We start from the raw sequence: 24,406 nt of genomic DNA, 5'->3' as shown, positions 1-24,406 counted from the left end.
GAAAACCCAGATCCATTAGACTCAGGATTACTAGCTCAGCCTTGTCGGTCTTTTACACAGCTAAGGACATCTTTCAATGCAAGACAACAGCTGCCCTTACCCCAAGGTGCTGATAAATCCATTCGTTGAGCCCTCTGCATAGAGAGAGCAAATGTCTCCAATATGAAGGAAGCTTGACATCTTGTCAGACATTTCCTGCTTGTTGGCCCTAGGAAAAAGAGAAAATAGGGAAAAGGAGTGTTACTGTATTTACTAGGTAAAAGAATTCGCTGAGTAAGAGCCCCATAGACAACAAGCCAAAACACAAAAAAATTCAGAGTGAACACTTGATGCAATTCCAAGAAAGTGCTGACTTTAAAATGACAAAAGCATTAAAAAAAAAAAAAATCCACGAATCTAGTCACCATCTGGCTAACTGAACAACTCCTTGATCCTGAGATTGATGTATTAGAGACAGGAAGTTTGGACTGTAGCTTCTACAGTTGCAAGAATATTTCCCAGCCCATGGTGCAGCAAAAACTTAGATAGGTATCTCAGGGCAAAGACAACTTGAGCTCCACAGGGTCTACAATCAATGATTTTTGTTTACCCAGTATATCATATAGATGTTCACTTAAAAGATTCCACTCCAGGCACATTCTCACCAGGTGGTGGAGAATGGGGTTAAAGAAAAGGAAGAAAGGAGCAGATCCCCTTAATTTAAGGCATTTTACTTACAGTATTGTTCTAAACCAGGAAAGATTTATCTGTGTAAGCCAGTTGTACTAGTTCCAGATCAGACTTAGTGCATTCAGGAGCAATTTGAAAGTATTGGCCTTCTCTCACCCTGTTCCTGCTCCCGCGGCACCCGCCTCGCCTCACCCCGTTTCCTCTCCCGCTCCCCTGGCACCCAACTCGCCTCATTCCTGCTCCCGCGGCGCCCTGGGATATAATGAAATGATGGTCAAAGGAATTTTAATAAAACGATATTAGCATGGTTTGTAAGTACTTTTGTCAGCTGCTGTATCAATATATGTCAGTAGCTATCATCTTAACAGAAATACAGTATTAATGAAGACATTGTGGGAAATGTTATTGTAGATGTTTGGCAGCAGATTCTCCACGAAACAACCAAAAGACTCCTTAAAAACCACAACTGGAATTTAAGTGATTAAACCAGAGGTGGGCAAACTACAGCCCGCGGGCCACATCCAGCCCATGGGACCATCCTGCCCAGCCCCCGAGCTCCCGGCCAGGGAGGCTAGTCCCCAGCCCCTCCCCTGCTGCCCCCCCCCCCCGCAGCCATGCTGCCACACAAGTAGTGCTCTGGCCTGCTGCTCCTACTAGGGGCTGTGGGGAGCATGTCTCTGGCTCCAGCCAGGCGGTGCAGCTGCAAGCTCCTGCTGCTCTGAGCAGCATGGTAAGGGGGTGGGGAGCAGGGGGGTTGAGTAAAGGGGCAAGGGTCCCAGGGGGCAGTTAGGGAGCAGTTTGATGGGGCAGAGGTTCTGGGGGGGGCGGTCAGGGGACGGGGAAGTGGGACGATTGGGAGTCCGAGTCCTGGGGCGGGGCCTGTCGGGGGCGGGGGTGGGATCCCAGGGGGCAGTTACAGGCAGAAGGTCCCGAGAGGGGGCAGTCAGGGGACAGGAAGTGGGAGGAGGCAGAGGCCAGGCTGTTTGGGGAGGCAGAACCTTCCCTACCCAGACCTCCATACAGTTTTGCAACCCCAATGTGTTCCTCGGGCCAAAATGTTTGCCCACCCCTGGATTAAACAGACTTTAAAATATACACTAAAAATGGAAGTCAACCCCCTGTGAAATGAAATTCAATTCTGTGCAAAAGTGCGAAAACAATCAATCATTTTTAAGAGACAGTCACTCATTGTTGCTGACTCTCACCATTTTAATCCCAAGTCTCAGCTAACTGGTGTTTTCTTCTTAAAGTCCAGGCTTCTGGATTCATGCCATTATGTGAGAATCTGAGCTGTTACTTTAAAAAATGAAGGCACATTTCTAGCCCTCGTGGCATAGGAGCTGGAACTAGGAGTGCTAGGGATACTGCCGCACTCCCTATCTTGAAGTGGTTTCCATCGTATACAGGATTTACAGTTGGGTTCAACAGCCCTCAGCCCCCTCACTATACAAATTGTTCCAGCACCCCCACCTCACGGTCACAGAAAAGAGTTTCAAAGTTCAAAAAGCAGAAGGCAAATAAAAAGAACTCTGAATTTAATATTTGTTCAAATCTCATGAATTTTAGCCAGCCTCACAGTTGTTGGGTGGTGCCTTACTCATCGTTTTTCAACAGTTGGGTCACTCTTGAATTAGTACCCTGAACGACAAATTTCAGAAAGAAGATAGTAACAGCTCTGCTGATTTATATGCCCTTGGAGCCTGATCCTGCCCTCTGGAACGCATAATGGAGCTGTGCCCAAGTAAGGTGCTCAGGGTTGGGCCCTCAGTTTTAAAGGACAAAAAAATACTCCCAACCTTCGCTAACCAGCAGTATTGTTCTTGAGAACTGACTTGCAAGAGTCACACTAAAGTGATCCTCCATCAGGAGGGAGAATTAAATAGCAGGAAATTGTACTTATTACAGAGCACAGCCTTGACATTGTGAGTGGGATAAGCATTCCCATTTCATTGAATATTAACTTGTTTACTGCCAGAGGTAGGGTTCAAGCGTATTAAGTAAGGTCTGGGCTCAGCAAGCACAGAGTTAGGGAACATTTGTTGGGGCCGGGGGGTTAGCAACTGCTGTGTATAATATGAAGCCATGAATCTAGACTGCATTTTGTCTCCTAAAACACTGTAACCAACTGTCCCTTTAGCATGCTCCAAACCAAGGTTCTTGTGCCATGAAGATACACTGTGATTTGCAAAATTAAAAATCCAAGTCAAGCACAGCAATCAATCAAGGGGCCAAGTTCATAATTGACGTAAATTGTTCAACTCCTCGGAAGTCAATAAAACTATGCCTGCTTATGGCAGCGGTGTGCTGGCTTAAGGCTCCTTCATCAGCACTAACTCATACAGCCACAGTGTATACATGATGCTTGTTTCTCTTAGTAGATGTGGATCTTAATATTATGATGTTTTAAAATAGATGCCTGAAAACGTACATGATATGCAGAGTGATTGAGTTAGCCTCAGTAGAAATATTATCTTTCCCTTTTCCTCAGTTGGATTTCAACTGCACACTTCAGCATTATGAAAAGATTTCCAGATCTGGGTCCTTGAAGTCAGGCTCCCCAGTCTCTATGTGGGCATACACATACACACACATACAATGAGGACCACTTTAAAATTTACCGAGCAAAACACTGAAGTCAGCGGAAACTGCAGATACTCGGCACTACCGGGGGGTGTGGGGGAAAAATGGACACATATTTCAGTCCTTAAATATGGATTTATTAGCCTGACTTTATGTAGTCAGGGTTGAAAAAACATAGCCTGACTGTATTGTAGTTTTTGAGTATCCACACACTAAAATTTTCAGTTATTAAAAAAAAACAATGCCCAGAGAAGAGGAAGGACTTGGATAGCAGCAACTGGGTAACAGGATGCGAACTACTCTTCCCACAGCAGTGCACCAGTTATCTCCCTAGGGAAGAGGCCTTTAAGATCATTTAACTTTAGAAAAGGCATTGATGTTCACCACAGCTGTACGCTGGAGAATGTAGAGGTCAAAACTACTGACTTCCAACAGAGACGACAAGAATGTCTTTCTCGGACATCCAGAATATGAAAAATTGAAATCCCAGACACTCTGTCCAAAGCCAGGCTTAAGAACAGGACAGTAACTTTCAAACATACCTCTGAGATTATTCAGTCTTCTATTTCAAAGACAGTTTACATGTTTAAGGAAACTCAAATTTAACCAGATTTACCCTTGACAAATTAGAAAAAGTAACCCTGGAGAGGATTCAGCGAGTCTCTATTATGAATAGAACTTTATCATCTGTCCCTTCACTGAAGCTTTCATGAACTTTGCACACTAAATAATAAGATCTTCACAACAGTCCAAATATAACAGTGCAAGATCAGAGCCTCCCTATCAGTAAGAGGGAGAAGGTAGAAGCTGATGTAATTGAGCACTGTCTACCTATATTACGCTCTTGTATAACTAAGCACTACCAAACAACGTGTATGACTTAAACTTGAACTTAAACATGTGCTCAAAATTTCTTAGATTGGACAGTACTTGGGAAGATGCTGAACTGAACTGGCAGGTGGAATGAGGGACTAAATTATCCAACAGGCCTTCCCATATCTATGATTTATAGGCAATGAGAAAAAAAAATACCGAGTGAGTTTAGTTTGCTTCCAGGTAGTTAGTTTGTTTCCCGATCTGACAAAGGCTTTTAAACACCTACAAAAAACAAGCATCTCCTGACTGATTAGGCATTTGTGTTTCAACAAAGCTGAACATGATTAGCTACCAGGAAAGAGCTCCCCCACCTCCTTGCATCAAGAGGCACACTTATATTTGGATTCACTGGACATAGGGGTTGTCAATTAAAAAAAAAAAAACCTGAAGCTCTTGGTCTGTTGCTTTGAATCATATCTTTGGTATTCAGTTGTATTTTACTTATGTTGGGGTATTTTGGGTCAAAACGTAATGCCAAGATTTCCAAAGTCCAGATAGGAACTTTGGGTAACCAACCTGAGACATCTTAAAGGGGCCTTGATTTTCAGAAAGTGATGAACACCCACCCTCTGAGAGTAAGGCCTCTTTAAACTGTCTCAAATCAGGCATCCAGAAGTTGTGGCACTTAATCAATAACTGCTTTTGAAAGTCTTGGTCCAGATTCAGATCACGCTTACGCTACACTGACTAACAGGAAGGTTTCCCTCTTGTGGCCAATATGTCCAATGTCTCAGGTGTCCTGTGTCCAGGTCCACAAGAAACCCCTTCCTCATCACATATAAATGGAATAGTTCAAGATGAATACATCATAAAATACGATGTTTCTACAGTTCTATAATGGGGATGGGGGGGGAGAACTCCTACACACATGAACAGTAACTAGTTTTTATGGTTAAAAGTATACATGCTTTTCAACTCAAAAAGCAATTAGGCTTCTGTAAACAGAACAATTGCTAGGCAATTTGTTTATTTTAGATATGCAAGTGCCAACTTAAACTGAGTAATCAACTGATGCTGTACACAAAAACGAGTAAAACAAAAACAAAACTTATCCTGAGAACAAGTGGAATCAGAGTCTTAACAGTGATCCCCCCCACACCACCACCAAACCACAAAATTCTGGATAAGAGAAAAGAAAAAAAAAAAAAAAGTTACTTGAAGACATCAGAAAAAGAACATGGCAGGTGTCAGGTCATGAAACAATGTATTCCTCTCAGTGTTTAAATGGAAGATTAAAACAAAGATTCTTTCTGGGTACAGTTACTAGATTGCAATAATGAAACCAAATCATAAGAAGATACCAGCAGTTTGACAGTTATAACATTCAGAGCCCTAAGCCATGTTGAAAGCATTAAAGGCCATGAAGGAGCAAACATGATAGTAAGGTACAAACAAACAAAAATCCCATTTCCTCTGAACCTGCATTGACAGGCTCAAGATAGAAGCAACAACCGCAGCATCAATCTGGAACTTAAAAAATAAAGATATTCTTTTCCTCCTAATCATAAGGATCTAATTTAGAGATAAATATTATATTTGGGCTGGGAGAAAGGAAATTTTAAAGATGAACTTTCTAGTTTTTAAAAAAGTTAAGCATGAAACATGGACATGGACTGTTCGCCAGAATATTTTTTTCAACACACACACACACACACACACACACACACACACACACACACACACACACAAATATTAAAAGGTTAAAATTTTTTTCAAAAAAATTCCTTAGCAACATTTCACTTAGGCCATGTCTACACTAGAACTTATGTCGGCAAAACTTTTGTCACTCAGGAGCGTGGGGGGCGGGGGGGGGGGAACCAAACAAACAAACAAAAAAATCCACCCTCTGGCCAACCTAGCTACTGCCACTCATTGAGCTGTTTTTATTATGTTGACAGGAGAGCTCTCTCCCGTCAGCATAGAGCGTTCCCGTAGCTGTGTTTACGGTGGCACAGCTGTGCTGCTGTAAACCCGTAAGTGTAGTCATGACCTTAAATATTATTAAAGTTATCAATTCAATTAAAGATTTGAACCTAAAAGCTTTAAATGTCTCTTTAAATAGGTTTTATTTGAAATGTGTATTGTTCATTAGGCAAGAATTAAGTTTCACTCTCTCTGAGAAGTTGCCTTGAAATAATTAAACGCAGAAACCTGTTTCAGCCTCATGAGAATTCCAAAGCACTGGTTTGCAGGTCATTTTGTAGTTCTATAGCATTATTGTTCTAAGGTAATAGATTTAAAAATACCAGTTAGCTGAATCCAGACAGTGAATTAATCTGTACAGGAACTCTGTTCTCCTGGAAGTTTCAGTACTTGCACTTCTACCTGTCCCCTACAGGGTACATATCTGAACACCAGCCTGTAATGCAGTGGTTCTCAAACTTTTGTACTGGTGACCCCTTTCACTCATTGAGCCTCTGAGTGCGACCCCCCCCACCTTACATAATTTAAAAAAAAAAAACCCACCTCTTTTTTATACATTTAATACCATTATAAATGTGGGAGGCAAAGCGGGCTTTGCGATGGAGGCTGATAGCTTGCAACCAGCCCCATGTAATAACCTCGTGACCCCCTGAGGGGTCCCGACCCCCAGTTTGAGAACTGCTGCTGTAATGCAAGGTGTAGGAGAGTGTAGCAGAGTGTGCTACATTCTTACTGAGTAGTGGGATAGTTATGGGACTGACCCTTCATTTGTCAAAAAACAGCCTCTTTAATAGTGGCAGAAAACTTCCTTGCCATTATTGGTCCAAACTTTCAACATCAAAGAGAGACATGGAGCACTTTCAACAGCTTATGCAAATGTTACTTATTACTTTGTGCATACTGTCACTATAGCCTGGCCTTTCTATACAAAGCTTAGAAGAACTGTAAAATTCATATGCAGGAATGATCATCCCTGAACACAAGGTTCAGCAAACAGGGTTAAACATTTAACTCTTGCATTGCCATTATCACCCCTATAACCTTGTGCAATTAAAGGATGAAGCTCTGCCATGATCCCACTGGCTTCAATGAGATGTCTCATATGAAGGAGGACTGGACCTCAACATTGGATTCAAAGCAGGTCAGAGCCCCTTGACCTCAAAAGACTGTAGCACATGGAGTATAAATCTGATACTTTGTAATTGAAGCTCTGCTTGTTAAGAGGCTTTCACCCATCTTCCTATGCAAGTGCAATTCCTAACAACAATTGAACTAGAACAAACAATACAGAGTGTGTGGCCCAAGTGACAAGTATCTGCTACCTTAACAAGATGTCTGCTTTAAAAAAAAAAATTAAGAAAAGGAGAAGCATTTGTACCATTTACTTATTCTGATTTTCACTCCTGTTTAGAAGACTCAGTTGTAAAAGCGATGGAGTCATCAAACTAGTGGTGAAAATTTGCTTGAAGGAGTAGCCCAGATTCTTCCTCCTCCTTCAAAGCCCCACATTGCTGGTGGTTTGCCATCCTCCTCCTCCAACAATTTAACACCAAAGGGCTTTTCACAGTATTTTACAGATGCCTAATCTCTCATGTTTACCTTGCGTGGTATTGTAAATACTTGAACCTACATCTAAAAATCCTCTTCATAAAATAAATAAAGCCTCTTTGGTGGCAATTTTATTTCCAGCAATTGGTTTGGATGGGGGGGGGGGAAGGGGGGAGAGAAGAGGGGAAAGAAAAAAAAAAAAACAAAAACACAGGAGCCCTAATCTTTGAAAGAGACAGTTCCAGCAATGTTTGTTTTGAGCTAAAAAGCTACTTGCTGTGCCTTGCCTGCCAGTGAACCTTTCATTTCGCTATTATGATAATTGAGCAATAGAGCACATCGAAAGTAACTAGAAATTGGCAATTTTCGTTGCATCATTGCTGAAATAGGGGAAGCACGTCACTGAGCGTTTTTGCTGTCTTTTTCACTACTTACATAGTTTAACTAGATAAGATTAGAGTCCTAAACTATACTTAACTACTGAGACTTTATTCCATTAGACAGACCAAGTAATCTGGAGTGGAAGTTCATGTTTTACCGTTGTTTCTGATGGAAGAAATTTTGAATTTCCACTGGGGAAAAGAAAGGCAAAGTGAAAAATAGCTATAGCATTAAAATCACCCAACATCTAAAGGACGGATCATTGTCTTTGCCCAGAATCCTATAACTTTGCAATGATGAGGCTGTAACTTTGACCAAAGAAGCACCCAGGGCCTGATTCAAAGCCCAAAGTCAAAAATAGTCTATAGACCTCTGTGATATCATCTTTGGATGAGTCCCCAACATTCTTAATCAGTCCCTGTGGCACATCTAGCTTTTCTGAAATGAACAGCGAGAGCTGACTTTTCTCAAACTTGTTCTGAAAAAGTTGGTTCCTTCGCTCCCTCTCCGGCCAGGGGCTGTGAGAAAGAGATTAGTAAGAATTCCATTCTGCATTGAAAAGAGCTAAGGAAAGGAGGGAGTGCTTATTTACCAGGGTTTTTTTTAATTTAAATTAACTACTCTTTTGGAGGATTACAGAACTCAAAAATTGTTTTATTTATAAACAAAAAGGTTTGGCACATGTGAAAATATTTTGTTCTTCAAGTTCAAAGATGCTTCACAAACATATGCATTTTACAAGGAAAGACTAAATGTGCAGAGCTCACGGTAACACAGTATAAGTTGATACCTCTTGACTGTCAAAATCATTTCCACTCACTGAGCAGCCATCCATAGACCCTTGACTTGAATCGCACTCAAAGTCCACATTAGAGTCAATTTTTGCACTAGCTCAAATACAAGCTCTCTTGGTAATATATGCAGAGCTGGCAGCATAAAGATCCAACATTCCTGCAGAGTTAGGTCCTGCCACTGTCTATCACACACTTTCAAAGGGCATTAGAAGGGGCTAAGGAGTACTGTCAGCTTTTCTGATAAGGCTTTGTACTGCAGAATCAGACATAGATATTTGAGTGATTACACATTAAAGGATAACACCACCGGATATCTATCTAGTGTATGATTTCATCTTCCTCCTACTCCTCAGTCATCTCTGTCCAGGAGTCTGCTGACTGCAGAACAATTACCACTTGGCAAGGCAGCTTGTAAGAAAGAGACAATACAGTGCACCTTCAAGAATTACTTTTTTCCCCTTATTATTTGCACTGAAGTAGGGGACTGTCCTGAAAAACTCGCACTCTAACCCAACAAGACAGAGGATGTGAAGGGAAACAAAGGCACAGAGTAGGGATACGACTTGCTCAAGGTCACACAGCAGGTCAGTGTCAGAGCCAGGATTAAAAACCCAGGTCTCCCGACTCCCAGCCCAGTGCCCTGAGCTCTACATCACACTGCCTTGACTTTTTTCATTAAGATAAAAGAGAGCGTCCTTGAAGGCTTGTCTACGCCATGCAGCTTTTAGCGACAAGGCTGTGTCGAGACAGCCTTGTTGCTAAAAGTCAGCGCGTGCAAATGCTCTTTGTCGGTACTTTGTCAGCACTTTTGCTGACAAAATACTTCCCCCCCCACGAGCGGCTTTAGCTTTGTCGGCAGGAGAAGGCTCCTGCCAACATAGCCACATTCACACTGCCACTTGCATCAGCAAAACTTCTCTTTTCCGGAAGTACCCATGAAAGAAAAAGGTTTTGTCGACAACTTTGCAGTGTAGACATACCCTCAGACTGAAACCTGTCAGTCAGCAGCTCTGTCTCACCCTTTTCTTGAAGCAAAGAAATTAAAAGCAAGAATCTAAGTAGATACGGGGGTATGGCATTGGCAGGTATTTTTCATGCACAAAAGCGAGGAAATTCCAGTATGCCGAATTCAAGTAGTTTGTCACTTAAATATAATCAAATATTATACTTTACTGATGGTATCATTCAGATTCTCAAGCTCTTTATAAAAAAAAAAAAAAAAAAGAGATAAGACATTTAATCATCTTACTGACGTAAACCCAAACAAGTCATTAACACAGACAAGAAAACCTCTGCTACACCCTTTCCTTTTCTTTATCTGCACCCCTTTCCTGGTTTGCCAAGCCCAGCCTAGTCAGAAGGGATATACAACATGTCAAACAGCAATGTGGATTATCTGTTCCTCTTGCAGAAAAATAAGGCTGAAAGTCAAGCCATGGTAATGACGCGCTAAGTAGAACTTATGCTTTGATAGGTTAGTTTCAATATCAATTTGGATGGCTACTGTAAGAAATGCAACTATCAAATTTTATTGACAGACGTCTGTGGAAAACTCAAAGAAAAGAATCCCCATTAGAGGGACACCTATCAGGCTAAAAGTCATTTTAAAAAGTTTCAGACCAAGTATGTCCTGATAGTGTCTCTTTAATTCTATTAAGAGAGAGAAGTGCTTAGTAAAGTTGATACCTGCTGGCTCTAACACAGAAGGGAGAAAGCAGCTTAGATGCCTCAAAGCTCACAGTGTTATCCAGAGTATTTTAATATAGTAAAAAGGAGAGAGTTGGACTATGCCAAGGGAACCAGAGGCAGCCACTGTGGCAGGTGACAGCAAATCCGCTGTATATTGGAGCTTGGCCAAAGAAGAAAGCTGGCCAGGGAGCAAAAAGTAGTTTCCGATCTCACCTTCTCTACATAGATACACATCTAAACCTTCACCAGGAGTCTTTCCTCTCGACTCTCCCCCATTCCCAAAATCCTGAGGTCATTTGCTACCTCACATGATCTAAGTTCTGTTGCAAATATGATACCTCCTGAATTTACACAACCTCTAACATCCAGAACGTTTTCCTTTCCCCATAACAAATCCGACAATCCCTTATCCCCCCTGCTCCAATTCATCTCATCCTACTTTCCCAAAACTTCCATCATTCTCATCTCCTACTCCTCCTGCCCTGCTCCCCACTGCCTCCTTTCCCTTCAAATGCACCTCATCGTGAAAGCTCCGGTCCTTCTGGCTGCTCTTGGGTCTAGTTCTGGGATCTGGTCCAGCTGGACAGCTCCTTGCAGCTTTGGGTCCCCACTGGCAATGCACTTGACTCTTTCCTTTCACTAGCAGCTCTCTTCCTGCTGAAGGCTTTGTAGTCTTCTCGGTCTTCTCTAGCTGCAGCAGCCACTAGAGGAGGTGAAATTTACTGCTGCTCTTTTATAGATGCTTCCGCAGGCATCCAGATTCTGCAGTGAAGAGCCTCAATACCTGTTAGAAAGACTCATAGAGGAGGAGTCGCTAGCACCACATGACTACCCCATGCTCTGCAAAGCACCACTGGTAGCCACTGAACCTACTTAAAGAATTGCTGATATAAAAATAGCAATACCAGTTGGACTCATTTACAGAGGAAGGCTCCGGTTCCTGTTTTGACTCGTACATGCTGGATTCCCACCGTACTCCAATTTGTTGTTTTATAGAATGCAAGTCCGAGTTCTTCTTCTAAGCAAAGGTTCTTCCAGATACCGCACCAACTTAGGTCGTAAAGAGCATTAGCAGCAGAATCTGCTTAACCTTTGCCGTCTGAACAGTGACCAAGCACTGTCAAGTTATTTAAATAAAATAAGTTCAGGCATCTCTTTAAGCCAAGAATCACTAGTCTATTACTATCACTAGCCCCACACCTGCAACCAGAGCTGTGCACCTTGGATTTCAACAGAATTGTGAAGGACATGCTTATATAAACCCACAGGCAGGTTCAGTGCTTTAGTCATCACATCTCTGCTGAAATTCAGAGTTTTATCTAGTTGAAGACGCAATGGTGCAGGATCAAAAATCTACAGCAACAGCATTTTACTCGTACTTCTATTAAACTGCAGTAAAAGAAATCCCAGATACAAAAAAAAAAAAAAAAAAAAAAAAAAGGCAGCAGCTATTTCTTGGTATGCTGTGGTCATCTGTATTTCTCTAGATGCTTGCACACAAAAATTACTTTGTTCTGGCTCCAGACATCTTGCACAAGGCTGGATGAAAAAGAGAAGAGGAACTGTTTAAGTTCTCACTCTAGTACTTACATGATTCTACTGCTTTTGAAATAAACTAATTCTTTAACTCAGACAGTGTCTTCATTTTGGCCCTCTCTTGCTTCTCAGAGCAGTTTACTATTTTTTGATGTTCTGTTCCATAAGATGGTCCATGAGGTATAAGGTCCATTTAATTTTCTGCAACATTCTACATATTAATGTAGCTGCATCCTGGTCTATAACCACAACTACTGTGAGCTGTAAACAAGATAACTAGAACAGCATTCTTTCAAAGCACAGTTTCTAATGCATTTGCCTCTCACACAAGAGAAACATTGCCTAGACTTGCAGTGACGTCTTATTTGCAAAGCATTTGTCCATTGAAGGTAAATTAGTTTGATTGTAACTTTTGATGGGCTCAAACCAAAAATCTGAAAATTCTGAAATACTGAAGTGTTCAGAATCCAGAGATGAATTTTGCAGCTTCATCCCAGTTCTAATTGCAGCTCCTGTATTCGCTTGTATTAGCTTCATTTTTCCCCTATGAATTTGTCTCTTGAAAGACACTAGCTTGGCAGCCAAGGAGGATGAAGCTACAGAACAGGTGCAGCACACCTCCCCATGCCCTGACAAGATGCCTCAACCCTGAAAGAGAGGTAGCCACCCATAAAGTTGAGAAAAGAGTTCTGTCTCTATGCCCAGTCAATCCTCATACTCTGTGCTGAGACTGCAAACTAAGTGACTGTTGTACTGGTGTTTTGTAGTGTCCCCACCTGTCCGTTGAGAACTAGACTAATGTCACCAAATATTCATTGTGGGTTACCGCTCTCCTGGACAGGATTTGACCTAGCAACCTAGAGGTAAGGTCCACTGATCTTCACAATCCTCCATCTACCAATTCCCAATTCAGTTAATATGCAGCTAGCATATACTACACTGTACACTGCCATCTAAGACAGCTCTAGGCATTGGTCATGGACACAGCCTCTATCTCCTCAGCCACGCATTATAAGTGTCCCAACACAAGAGTATAGAAAAAGCTTCAGTCCAAAAGAATAATCAAAGAAATGAGCTGTCAAACTCAGCAGCAGCAGCAACAAAAGCCCGCCAACCTTCTCTAAAGAATTGTCTTTAATACCCCATATACAATAGGGATTCTTTCAAGGAAGATCTTATGAAACCAGATTAAAGTGTTGAGCATTAACTTTGTGCCCATATAAAAATGATGGGAATGTTGAACTTTAGAAAATGATGGTGCCGTTGGCATGTTACGTAGTTGTAGGCCCCTCTGCTTTTCATAAGCTCATCTAGTGAAACTGCCTTTCCTCCCTCTCTCTCCCAAATAGCCTTTAGAAACAAACAGCAGCTGGAGTAGCTGATACAAGCACTAGCATTACTCTATTTCCTACAGGATCTCAAGATACGTCCTGCACTTAAAATGTAGCCCAAGCAATATTTACATTTATAGGACACCTTTCATCCCACAAAATCTGAACCACTGAAGTCAGTATACAACACTGTATGCTAATTTTAGGCAGGAAAGGAAGAATGTTGTGTCCAACTAAAGCTGCTGTGGGAGACACTTTAGATATATGACAGGCAATATGATCTAGCACATTGAATCCCAGTCGATTGCCCCGACTCCTGGATTTTATGATATCTGGCACATCACTTTACTTATCCGTGCCTCCTTTTCCCTTCCCACTCTGGTTTGTCAGCTCTTTAAGATAGGAATTGTTTCATATTATGTGTTTGTATAGTACCTAGAAAAATTGTGCCCAAATCTCAGTTGAGGCCTCTAGATTCTATTGTAATACAAATAAATAAACAAACAAGCAGCACGTAGATCACCCAAGTTGGAATTGGGCTGGCACCCCTCTGCTTCCAAGAAGTGACCATACATGACTGGAACCTCGGTTTTACATTTTATCTGAAGGAAGGCACTTGCATGGCTATTCCTCCCACATTCCCCCATTCTGTGAGATGGTTCAGAACCATTCCCCCCCCCCCCTTTTTTTTTTTTAAAAAAACAACAACACCCACCCTACTATATCAAACATCTTATCACACAACAGAGCTACTTCAGAGTCTGGGGTGATCACCCTAGAACATAAGGTCTTGATTTTTTCTTCTTTCTGAGGCCCCTTTCAACAAGCTATAAAAACTGCATGGCCCACATGTGCCACAACTGTTTTTTCCTGCATATAAGAGCCAGGGCCAGCATTAGGGGTAGCAAACAGGGCAATTGCCTGGGGCCCACACGAAGCTACATTGCTCAGGCTTTGACTTCATCCCCAGATGACAGGGCTCTGGACTTCAGACCCGTGCAGTGGAGCTTTGGCTTTCCGCTCTGGGCCCCAGTGAGTCTAATGTTGGCCCTGCTTGGCGGACCCCGCTAAAGCCTGCTCACAGCCCCTCAGGGAGCCCCAGTTGAGAACCACTGCCCTAGAATACTATGGTATTTCTGAGGAGTCACAAAGTGAAGTGATCAATTCACTGCCAACGTCACTTCCTATGCTCGTTTCAACTCTATATGTTCTTTGCAATATCCTATTTTCTTCATGGGATCTGAAAGGATCTTGAACCCAACTGCTAAGACTGGCAGATTCCTCCATGTGTATGCCCACAGGCCATAATTGCAAATCACGACACTCTACTTACTAGTCTCAATGCAACCTTGCCATTGAATTGAGTTTGCCCAAGGACAGCATGGACCTTGCCAATCCGAAGCAGGTCTCCAGCTTTAGTTACTCAAGACACCCACCGACAAGGGGTTCATTACTTTAGAGCTCTCTTTCACCCTCCATTGCTGGTATTTTTAAAAAGATGCCACTTCCCACACTGTCTCCTCTCCTGTTTCCAAGACAAACAGGAGCCAATCTTACTATTTACTTCATCAGCAAAGGGGTCAAGATAGCTCCGTGCTTCAATAGTTATTGACTCCTTTTGCACAGACAGCAAAAAACAAAAACAGTTTTTAATCTCAATGAAACAATGGTGGATTTAACAGAAAAACAATGTTATTTTTCAAACTGGATTATACACCCAAGAGAGAACCTATTAGAAATATGTCAGATTTTGAATGTAACCAAGTTGATAGTCATCCTTTAATATCTTGTTCTGAACAGCATTTGAATAGTTTTCTCAATCATAATCTTCCCTCCCTTTTCAATTTCACATGCATGGATTTCCACATACACAAACCCCCTTCCAAGCCCAGTTTTCATTGAGCTGAACTTCTTTAATGTTGATATTTTCTTGGACAACAAGTGCAATTTACAGAATGCCTTGTCACGCCAAACCTTTCAATGGGAGCACCAATTGTCAGTAGCAGTCAGCCTAGTGTTAGGTCACCAGCTCTTCACTATGAGCACAACAGCTCAACACATTATCTGTCACATTAACAGAAACAAAGAATTTATATGTGTAATAATGGTGACATTTTAGACAATTTATTTAGAACCTGGAAGATGTTCTGTTTCTTGAAATTAGTTTAGAGCAAAGTGGGGCCTTAAACAATGGACAAAGCCTTTTCAATGTATCCAAGAGAACCATAACCATAGTTCTAAGAGGTTAAATCTTAAGAGCCCTATCTTGTGTCCTTTATTCACACAAGTATGCAAGATTGGGCATTTAGACTGTAGGCTCTTTGGGGCAGGAGTTATGCCATTTACTTGTCTGTGAAGTGCACATTCATTCAGCTGCCTAAGCAAAATCAATCCGGGGGTGGGTGGGTAATAGAAGTTTGTTCAATATGTTCTGAGCAGAGGTTTAAGAGATCATGATAGAATACCAACATTTAACAAACACACTCGCTGTGCCAAACTACTGAAGCCAAGCAATGCTTGAATTTAGGGAGCAGCAGGTTTGTTGTGGTTGGGCTTGTATTAGAAGTTCCTCCTTTTCGGATTTGTTACTACACATATTGTGGTACATTCCACTCCATGTTGACTGCACAAATCCAGACTGTTGGACTGTGTGACAAAAGATACGTTAGATGCAACAACTGGAACAGTTTTGTTTTCAATATTATTCCCCACTTAGAGCCAGATTCTATCCCCAAATATATATATAAAGACAAATCCCACAAAGATCAATAAGTGCACATATAGGTTTGTGCATGTACCAGAGGGAAGAGCCTGCCCGCTGAACCATAGTTGCTGCACTAAGATGACTGTTACATACATTATATTTTATAGGAAAGGCCCCTTACTTCCTCCTCCTGTTAAACCACAAGCTATTGCACTATGCCAGCTGTAACCTATTTTCACATTCAAATAAATGAACTATAAGACAGACTTAAAAAATAACAAGCAGCCATATTCAAAAATGTACACAGCAACTAGCAATAATTAGGCTTTTATCAACAGGATGTAAATAGCACAGAGCTGTGAAGCATTTAACTTTTTTTTTTTTTTTAAATATAGTCCAGTTATTGTAGTCCAGGAAACAGCTAAATATTTAGACTGTTAGACTAGTTACCAAACCCTCAGAAATATCCACCCACAATTGCCCAGATTTTGACCATTTAAGAATAAGATCTATAGCCAAGTCTGCAACAGCGTTCGCATGTATTTACATAATACAAACATCCCTGTAATTATGTCTCAAGCATTTTTTAAAAAATGGCTAGGGAAAGTTTAACTGACACACACCCACTCCTTAAACCATCATTGTAGAGGCCCAAGCGTCCCTCATATTTTAGTGACTTATAGAACAAGTTCATGCTGTCTAATAACTTCCAGATTTCTCAGGTTGGTTTTAGAAGGAAAAATCCCCCAACAACCAGACGTAGCTTGCACATTTTAAACTAAACTCTGTTATTCAGAACAAATATTTCAATACAACTTTAAAGTAGCAGTTGTTTAATCACATAAAATGGTTTTCCAGTATTCAGACACTGCAATTTTATGGGCTAATCAGGAGGCTGGGAAGCAGGAACTCTGAAGTTCCAAGCCTGTCTCTGCCACTGACTCCCTCTTTAGCCCTGTGCAAGTCACTTCACTTCTGTGCCTCAGTTTCAACATTTATGAAATGCAGCTAGTAATAATAGAACAGATTTGAGAGGTAAACCAGTGTGTTTTATATAAATAGTAAACAGATGCTTCCTTTCAACACTACATTCAATATAGCAGCAAAATATTTTATAGGAAAGGCCCCTTACTTTCTCCTCCTGTTAAACCACAAGCTATTGCATTATACCAGCTGTAAGACATTCCAGGTAAGTTGCTATTATAAAGCATGTATTTAAGTACTTTATTTTGGTTTGGTTTTTATGGGGTGATGCTCTAAGATTCTCAGGCACCCTTGCCCTCAACTCCTGCAATCTTTTCTCCAGCCTAAAAGGACTGGACACAGCAAGTCTCTATTGTCCATATGTGCCACCCCAAGCTCTAAACCAAGGGAAAGGGTTACCTGTTGGGAGCAACGGACTCCCTTCTCTTCGGCGATGGGATTGGGTGTACTTTTTGGGACCATGTTGCCAAGTTCCCTTGCCCACCTGTCAGGTTAGGTTGAACAATCGGCCCTGCTGCACTCCGAAGGTGGGAAGCAGAGAACAGATATCATGACCAGAACTCTTAACCTTTGTGACAGATGGGTTAACTTGCTAAAAATTAAAGACATTAGTTTCAGGAAGATAAACACATTTCCTTATGTTGCTACACATGAGCAGAAGGCAATTTTCAGCCTGCAGCTGCTCCATCTGATGTTCAAAATACCAAAAGCAATTAGACTAATCACTTAACCTCTTAAACACATATTTTCCACAAGATTAGTTAAGAAGTTTGCTATCCAATGACAACTTGCATAAGGACCTGTAGCCACCCGAAAAATGTAATCTGAAGGTATTCCGATCTACTAGCCATTCCATTAAGCAGCCGTTTGCAAAACGCCACTCTATAGTTCAGACACCTGACTACACTGGTTTAAACCTAATTCCCATTACTTCTTCTTTATTACAATTCCCATTGCCACCCCCCTTTCCTCCACCTTTCTAAAGCTCTCTCTCTATATCTATATCTATATATATACATACACATACACACACACACACACACACACACACATACACTTCCCCCCCCAATCCCTGCCCCTTTACATGCATCAGAAAACACGAAGTTGGCCTCTTGTTCATTTAAACCGATCGTCTACAAGGCAGACTGATTGATTGCTTTCCCCACCCCCAAAACTATTTCCTGCTGCTGCACGGTCCCAAACTTGGCGAGGAAGGGGGAGGGGGAGCTATCTGATCGGTTACTACTTCCATCCCAGCCCCCAGGCTGATCAGAGGACATGTAGCACAGCGCAGGACTGAAGCCTGCCATGAAAGTAAGCAAGCGGGGGTGGGGGGACGACGACACTACAAAGCTGCAGCCCTGGGTCTCCCACGAGAAAGTTCAGCTGCCCCTGGTCTAGGTCACTCCCCTGCAACCTGCCCCTGGTTTACCTGGTTGCACAAGAGGCTCCGCCTGCCTAGATGCTGGAGCAAGGAGAGGGTTAGCAGCCGCTTTGTAATCCCATGTTCCCGAGGCAGCCCCGCTGCGCTCCGATAGGGATGGAGGCTGACGAGGGTTAATCTCAGCCCACAGCTAGCTCAGCAGCACATCCACATGGTTACTGCTCTTTAGAGTCGCTCTGTGGCTGCTTAAATACGCCCGAGCGGCGACCTGGGTAATGTAGTCCCCGGCGGGCTCAGGACGCCACCCAGTGCCGGGTGCAGAGGCGGAACAGCCGCACTACAACTCCCAGCATGCTCCCACGCTGCGCGGCTTCTAGAGACTTTGCAAGGGGAAAACGTTACTCTGTGTCAGATCAAAGGAATCTCTTGTAAATGCATGGTGGAGTCAAGAGCGCTTTCCTGAGCTGCCATTGGTTGAGCGTGTGGTCCAAAGACTCTCTCCCTGCCAAGGAAAGAAATAAAGGAATCCAATTTAGGCAATTCACCCTGAAAATACATGTTCCGGACCCTTGTTTCAGAGGGATGCTTCTACTAGAACTTGGTTTGGGGCTTTCTAGCATGGAGGTTTCTATTGGCTGTCAAATCCCATTTGAACTCCTATCACAAAAGCCAAGAATTTCAAAAATCTGTGACATAAAAATGCACTGTTGTGGGGAAAAGGATTAAGGCACAGAAAATATAGTTAAGTCCAAGGCTCTGCAGAGCTTTAGCTAGAGGTTCACAGGGGGAAAGTATGTAATAACTGTTCCAAAGAATGGAATGATGGCAGAAAAACACTGATAGTCTAATAATGTTAGATCAGCCAAATAAACCACAAGAAAATCAGATGTGAGAAAAATAAATATGAAACAAATGCAAGGATTTAACAGATCCTGGAAAGAGTAAAGGATTTAACAGGCTGTGCTTAAACTGCTATGCTTAACTGCTAGTGACGGGGCATCTCAAAGTTATATTACACAGTATGTTGGCTGCAACAGTTTCACTGGCATTAAACTCAAGAAAGCATTTCCCCTTCTTTGCCTCTCCACCCCAAGTACAGCATTAGACAAAAGGCAAGGAGCATTTTATAGCTGTTGCCTATTTGCTTGTTGTTTGTTTTCACCTTCCTCTAAAGCATCCAGTATTTGCCCACTACTGGAGAAAAGACACCTATGTTGATGAGCCAGTGGTCTGATTATGACAATATGACAAATCCAGTGTTTGCTATTTTATCAGCATATGGATTCTTCATAAAAACACAAGTCTGATGTACCAGTCATCATTATTGCTACTGAGCTGAACATCTAGAAATCAAGGTACAGAGCTCTGACGCTTACGCATAAATCAAGACATAGATAAAGGGTCTCTGAATTTTGGTGGGTTTTTTTTTGTAAAGGTAGAACTCATTACCCAATATCAGAAAGATGTCTATGCATTCTCCTAGTGAATTCTCATCCATTCAAACCAAAAATATATGAGTGCTTAATGAGGAGCACTGCTCTAAAAAAAATCAGAGTTTCTTGTTTATTTTTCTTCATCAAACCTTATTAACTTTGCACAGCTATAAAGATGGATTTTTCCCTAACTAAAAGCCCTACAAATTTATCCTAGGATCTGAAAAGTAAGCTCTGTTCTTTCTGGTTTGTATAGCCTCATCAGTAAATAAAGATTCTGCAGGCCAAATTTTACCCTCAGTGGCACCTATGTAACTCATCCATGTGATTGCGTAGGCGCAATATAGACCTGGAACTGAAATTTAGTTAACAATTATCTGTTATTGCACATCAGAATAGAATGTCACTTGCTCCCCAACAGCTGAGTTAGCTCTGTGATGCAGTAAAACTGCATTTGGGTCAGTAAAGGCAGTAGACATGACTAAATACAGTAGATCAAGCGAGCATGATGTTGCTATAAATGACCATAACTGCACTTTCATATCTGGCAATGTAATCTATTCAAATTGGCAGCCCTCCAGACTCCTGGGCATAACTAACATGTCCTGCCTTTAACTACTGAATTTCACTTCTAATTTGTTGCTTCCTGAAAACAATGTAGGAAAGCTCACATTCAGAATTATGATAAACTGACTCTACTGCAACTGCCCTGTCATTTGCAATAATGTACATTCAGGGTCAGTGTCCGAGATAGGATGCAGAGTTCTATTTCTAATCACCAGAAAGCAAGGGGTTAATTCCCAGGTTAGCTCAGACACAGGTGTGCAAACAGAGTGACAAAGAAGAACTGCTCAGGAAGTTGCAGATGACACGTTGTAAAAATTACGATAGAGGAAATACCACTTCAGTCTTTTCAGAGGGGAACTGTGGTACAACCAGTTATTAACCCAATAACATGTGTTATTTTAAGACTACAAATAAAAGGCATGGTGCAAACACTTGATGTGAGGATTTTCTTTTGCTGTTGAACCACTCTACTGTTTTGTATCTTTTGGGGGCTTTATTCTGGGCCTTTAATGTCTAGTTATTTAAAGCAAATATGTGAATTCATCAGATACAAAAGATGCTCGACTGCTTAAGCAGAAGGTTTAAGTCTTCTGTTTGCCATAGAACAACAGAACCATTTCCATGTCGCCTCTCTGTTACTCCTTTAACTCTGATGCCAAAGGACCATCTCAAACAGTCTGGAGGATTTGAATCTCTATGGTTGGGTTTGAACTAGGACTTTTGTCTGTAATATCTCACCTTTGCTACCATTAGTTCAGCTGCACCAGTCGCAGCAATGGAAGAAGTGAGAGTGTAGGCAGAGCTCCGAGAGGTTGCCAGTGATTTAAGAACCGGGCTGTCTAATCTTAGTCAAAGCAGGGTGGAGTGGCCTGTCAATCAAAATACCCCTAGCCATCAAGGCCTTCTCCATGCCAGCACTCCCATCACTACTACCAACAGGGGAGGTGAAGCAATCATAGCAATGGTGAGAAATTCTAGGCAAAAAAGAGACAATATCTCAGCTTCTACATTTAAGGGTGGAAAAAGCTCCTAATCCACTTCTCTAGGTTCTCCACAGGAGACTTCCAGCAAAATAGGGAAAACAAGACTTGACATGCTTGGTATTTCTGAAATAAAAAAACAAAACAAAGCCTTCTTTATACATCATAAAACAAACAGACATTTACCAATTTCCCTTTCCCAGTTACCTCTACCCCATACACTTCACCAAAAGCCTGATTCTGACCTACCTACTCATGCTAAGTAGTACCTTACTGGTACTACTCAGTGAAGTCAGTGGGACTGTTCCTGGAGTAAGGTATTACTCACCATGAGTAAAGAGGATGCACAATTAGGCCTTAAGTGGAAAAAAATGAGCTGTCTGAATTTACAGCTGACTTAGCAGCAGATTCATTACCAATAAATAAACTAATAAAAACACTCAAATAGCATCAGAACGTGAACCAAAAGCAGAGTTTGCTCATAAGCTAATTGCATTTTGTTGTTGTTGAGTCCAGCCGTCTGGCAAGGAGGGGGGAATTAGAACCCAAATTTATTTGATGATAGTGTAGAAATACTGCACCAAAGAACTCAGGAAAAGAAGCAATAAGACCAAACAAGCAGGATACGCCAGAGAAGCACAATGTTCATTGGATGAGAGATGGTTTTCTTGAACTCCCCAATGATACATTTTAAAACAAACAGTTTTAATACAGGAGAATTGCTTCGCAGATTGTTTTGATTTCTATAGGTGTCTGACTTTGAAAATGAGCTATTGTCCTACAGTTACCACTGCACTGGATAAAGGGAGGAAGAAAGCCAGTTGCTGGTAATTCCTTTTATTTTAAATAGGGAATCATTATTGCATGGGGCAAAGATAATTACTAAAAAATAAAAGGAACATTTATATTTTCTGACCCCAAAAGCAATTTGGTTTTATAATTAAATTTGTGTTTATTTGTTTTTCCTTCACTCTGTAGCTTTTCTGAGTACGTTACAGGAAAAAAGAGACAAATGACTGATAAATGGAAACAATGTTTATGAAAACTCCCAGCACTGTCATTTTAAAACAGAGGACACTTTCAGGCTAAGGAATGAAATCTAGTAGTGTTCCTATCCAAGTTCTAAAGACAAAAAAAAATTCCTTCTCCTTGACTTCAGGGGGCTGCTTCTTGTTGTTTCACAAAACTAATCTGTACAGATCAAGATGACATTAAATATTTGTAACTGTAGCTCACTGAATTAGTAAAGATTTCTTTTATTATTAGGACATGATCCTGCATTCCTAATAGACCCCAAAACACCCCTCATTGGTGTCAATAGAAGTACTGGATGCACTGGGACAGCTGATTATTGTTTTACTGGGTTAGAGTCTGACTTGCCCATATATGGGTATAAGGAATGGTCAGAACCCACCTCTTTTGCCCCTGTGTGTAACAGGACCTTGGGTTCCTGTACCCAGGAGTAAGTAGGCATTGTGCACCTGCTGCTCCCTCGCAGGAGGGCAGAGAGTGGGTTGAGCCTTGGGTCTGATCTCAAAGCACCAGCCAGCACAGGGGTAGTAATTTGCATTTTTATAGAAGCAACAAATTACCTTCTCTACCCAGAGTGATGAGGGAGGAAACTGTCTCTCGGATACATGATTCTATCCCTGCACTGCTCCTGAGATGACACATTAACATGTTTCCCCATACACAGGGCTTGTGGTAAAGCTACAGGCCAGCCCACTGTGTTGAACAGTACTTGTTAAAAATGATGCTGTGGTTAAAAATGTTGCTCTTTTTCTGGTCAGAGTGGCTCTACTTTCTCCCATTGAAATCAATGTGAGTTTTGCCCTTAATTTTGCCCTTAGGAGGAGGATCAGACCATACCTCTCACATGCTGGAATTTTATCTGCATCTTGGATGAGTCACAGATAATAATATCATGGTAGACACATCCTTATGCCTGTGATTTCTTACAGGTGATTTATTAAGAAAAGAAAAGAAAAGAAAAGAAAGTGAATGTAATTGATATGCGCCCCAGACGCATGCCCAGAACATTCACATTGGCAGAGAATGCAATTCCTCAATGTAAGACATATAATGATAGTACTTAGCACTTCTATAGTGCTTTTTCATCCATCAGTCTGAAAGGACTTTACAAAGGAGAAGTATCATTATCTTTACCAATGAGAAATGGAGACACTGAGAGGCGAACTGACTTCTCTGGGGAGATATCCTGTCATATGTTTTGATACCACTTACTAGCAACTGTTTTAAAAGAGTTGACAAATGGGCCAAATTTCATGACTATCCTGAATCCTCACTTTTTCAGCATGATTGTTCCAGCACCAGAACAATTTGAACCCCCTCCCCGCTTCATATAAAAATAGTCAAATATGATCTCTGCTTAAATGCAGGCCAAATTGCTTTATTTCAGCATTAAAAGCTATCTTAAGAAAATAAAAAGCTTCACACTGAAGAAACTCTAGTAAGAAGCTATCTCCAGACAGAGGCTCCAAGGTAGCAATGCCCCTCAGTGAGGATGCTCATGATAGCAGTGTATGTTCACATTCGCTAGTGACTGATGTTCCCTCTGCTTCCTTACAAAAAATGCCACGTGCCTGTCAGAAATGCAGGTCATTAATGATCTGGAGGATGGCGTGGACTGCACCCTCAGCAAGTCTGCAGATGACACTAAACTGGGAGGAGTAGCAGATACGCTGGAGGGTAGAGATAGGATACAGAGGGCCCTAGACAAATTAGAGGATTGGGCCAAAAGAAATCTGATGAGGTTCAACAAGGACAAGTTCAGAGTCCTGCACTTAGGATGGAAGAATCCCATGCACTGCTACAGACTAGGGACTGACTGGCTAGACAGCAGTTCTGCAGAAAAGGATCTAAGGGTTACAGTGGACGAGAAGCTAGATATGCGTCAACCCTGTGCCCTTGTTGCCAAGAAAGCTAATGACATTTTGGGCTGTATAAGCAGGTGCACTTGCCAGCAGATCGAAGGACGTGATCATTCCTCTCTATTTGACATTGGTG

General features: G+C 41.7%; 1 protein-coding gene across 4 annotated transcripts in view; it reads right to left on the bottom strand.

The window, feature by feature from the left end:
- The window catches only part of ITPR1 (inositol 1,4,5-trisphosphate receptor type 1), a 254,472-nt gene extending 235,835 nt beyond the window's left edge, over window positions 1-18,637 (bottom strand). For 2 of the 4 annotated variants that reach the window (XM_043518035.1, XM_043518036.1), the window contains exons 1-2: window positions 18,100-18,157; window positions 101-208 (exon numbers count right to left, since the gene is read on the bottom strand). In XM_043518035.1, coding sequence (XP_043373970.1) covers window positions 101-208; window positions 18,100-18,101 — 110 coding nt within the window. In that variant the 5' untranslated portion in view covers window positions 18,102-18,157. Of the gene's footprint in view, window positions 1-100; window positions 209-17,414; window positions 17,436-18,099; window positions 18,158-18,447 lie in introns of those variants that run through there. The other 2 variants (XM_038408402.2, XM_038408403.2) reach the window with 2 other exon arrangements.
- Window positions 18,638-24,406: the final 5,769 nt, after the last annotated feature.

The sequence above is a fragment of the Dermochelys coriacea genome, chromosome 7 (assembly GCF_009764565.3).
Source record: "Dermochelys coriacea isolate rDerCor1 chromosome 7, rDerCor1.pri.v4, whole genome shotgun sequence".
NCBI classification, from domain to species: domain Eukaryota; kingdom Metazoa; phylum Chordata; order Testudines; family Dermochelyidae; genus Dermochelys; species Dermochelys coriacea.
The sequence above is the reverse complement of the archived record's forward strand: the minus strand, read 5'-3'. Positions and strand labels throughout refer to the sequence as shown.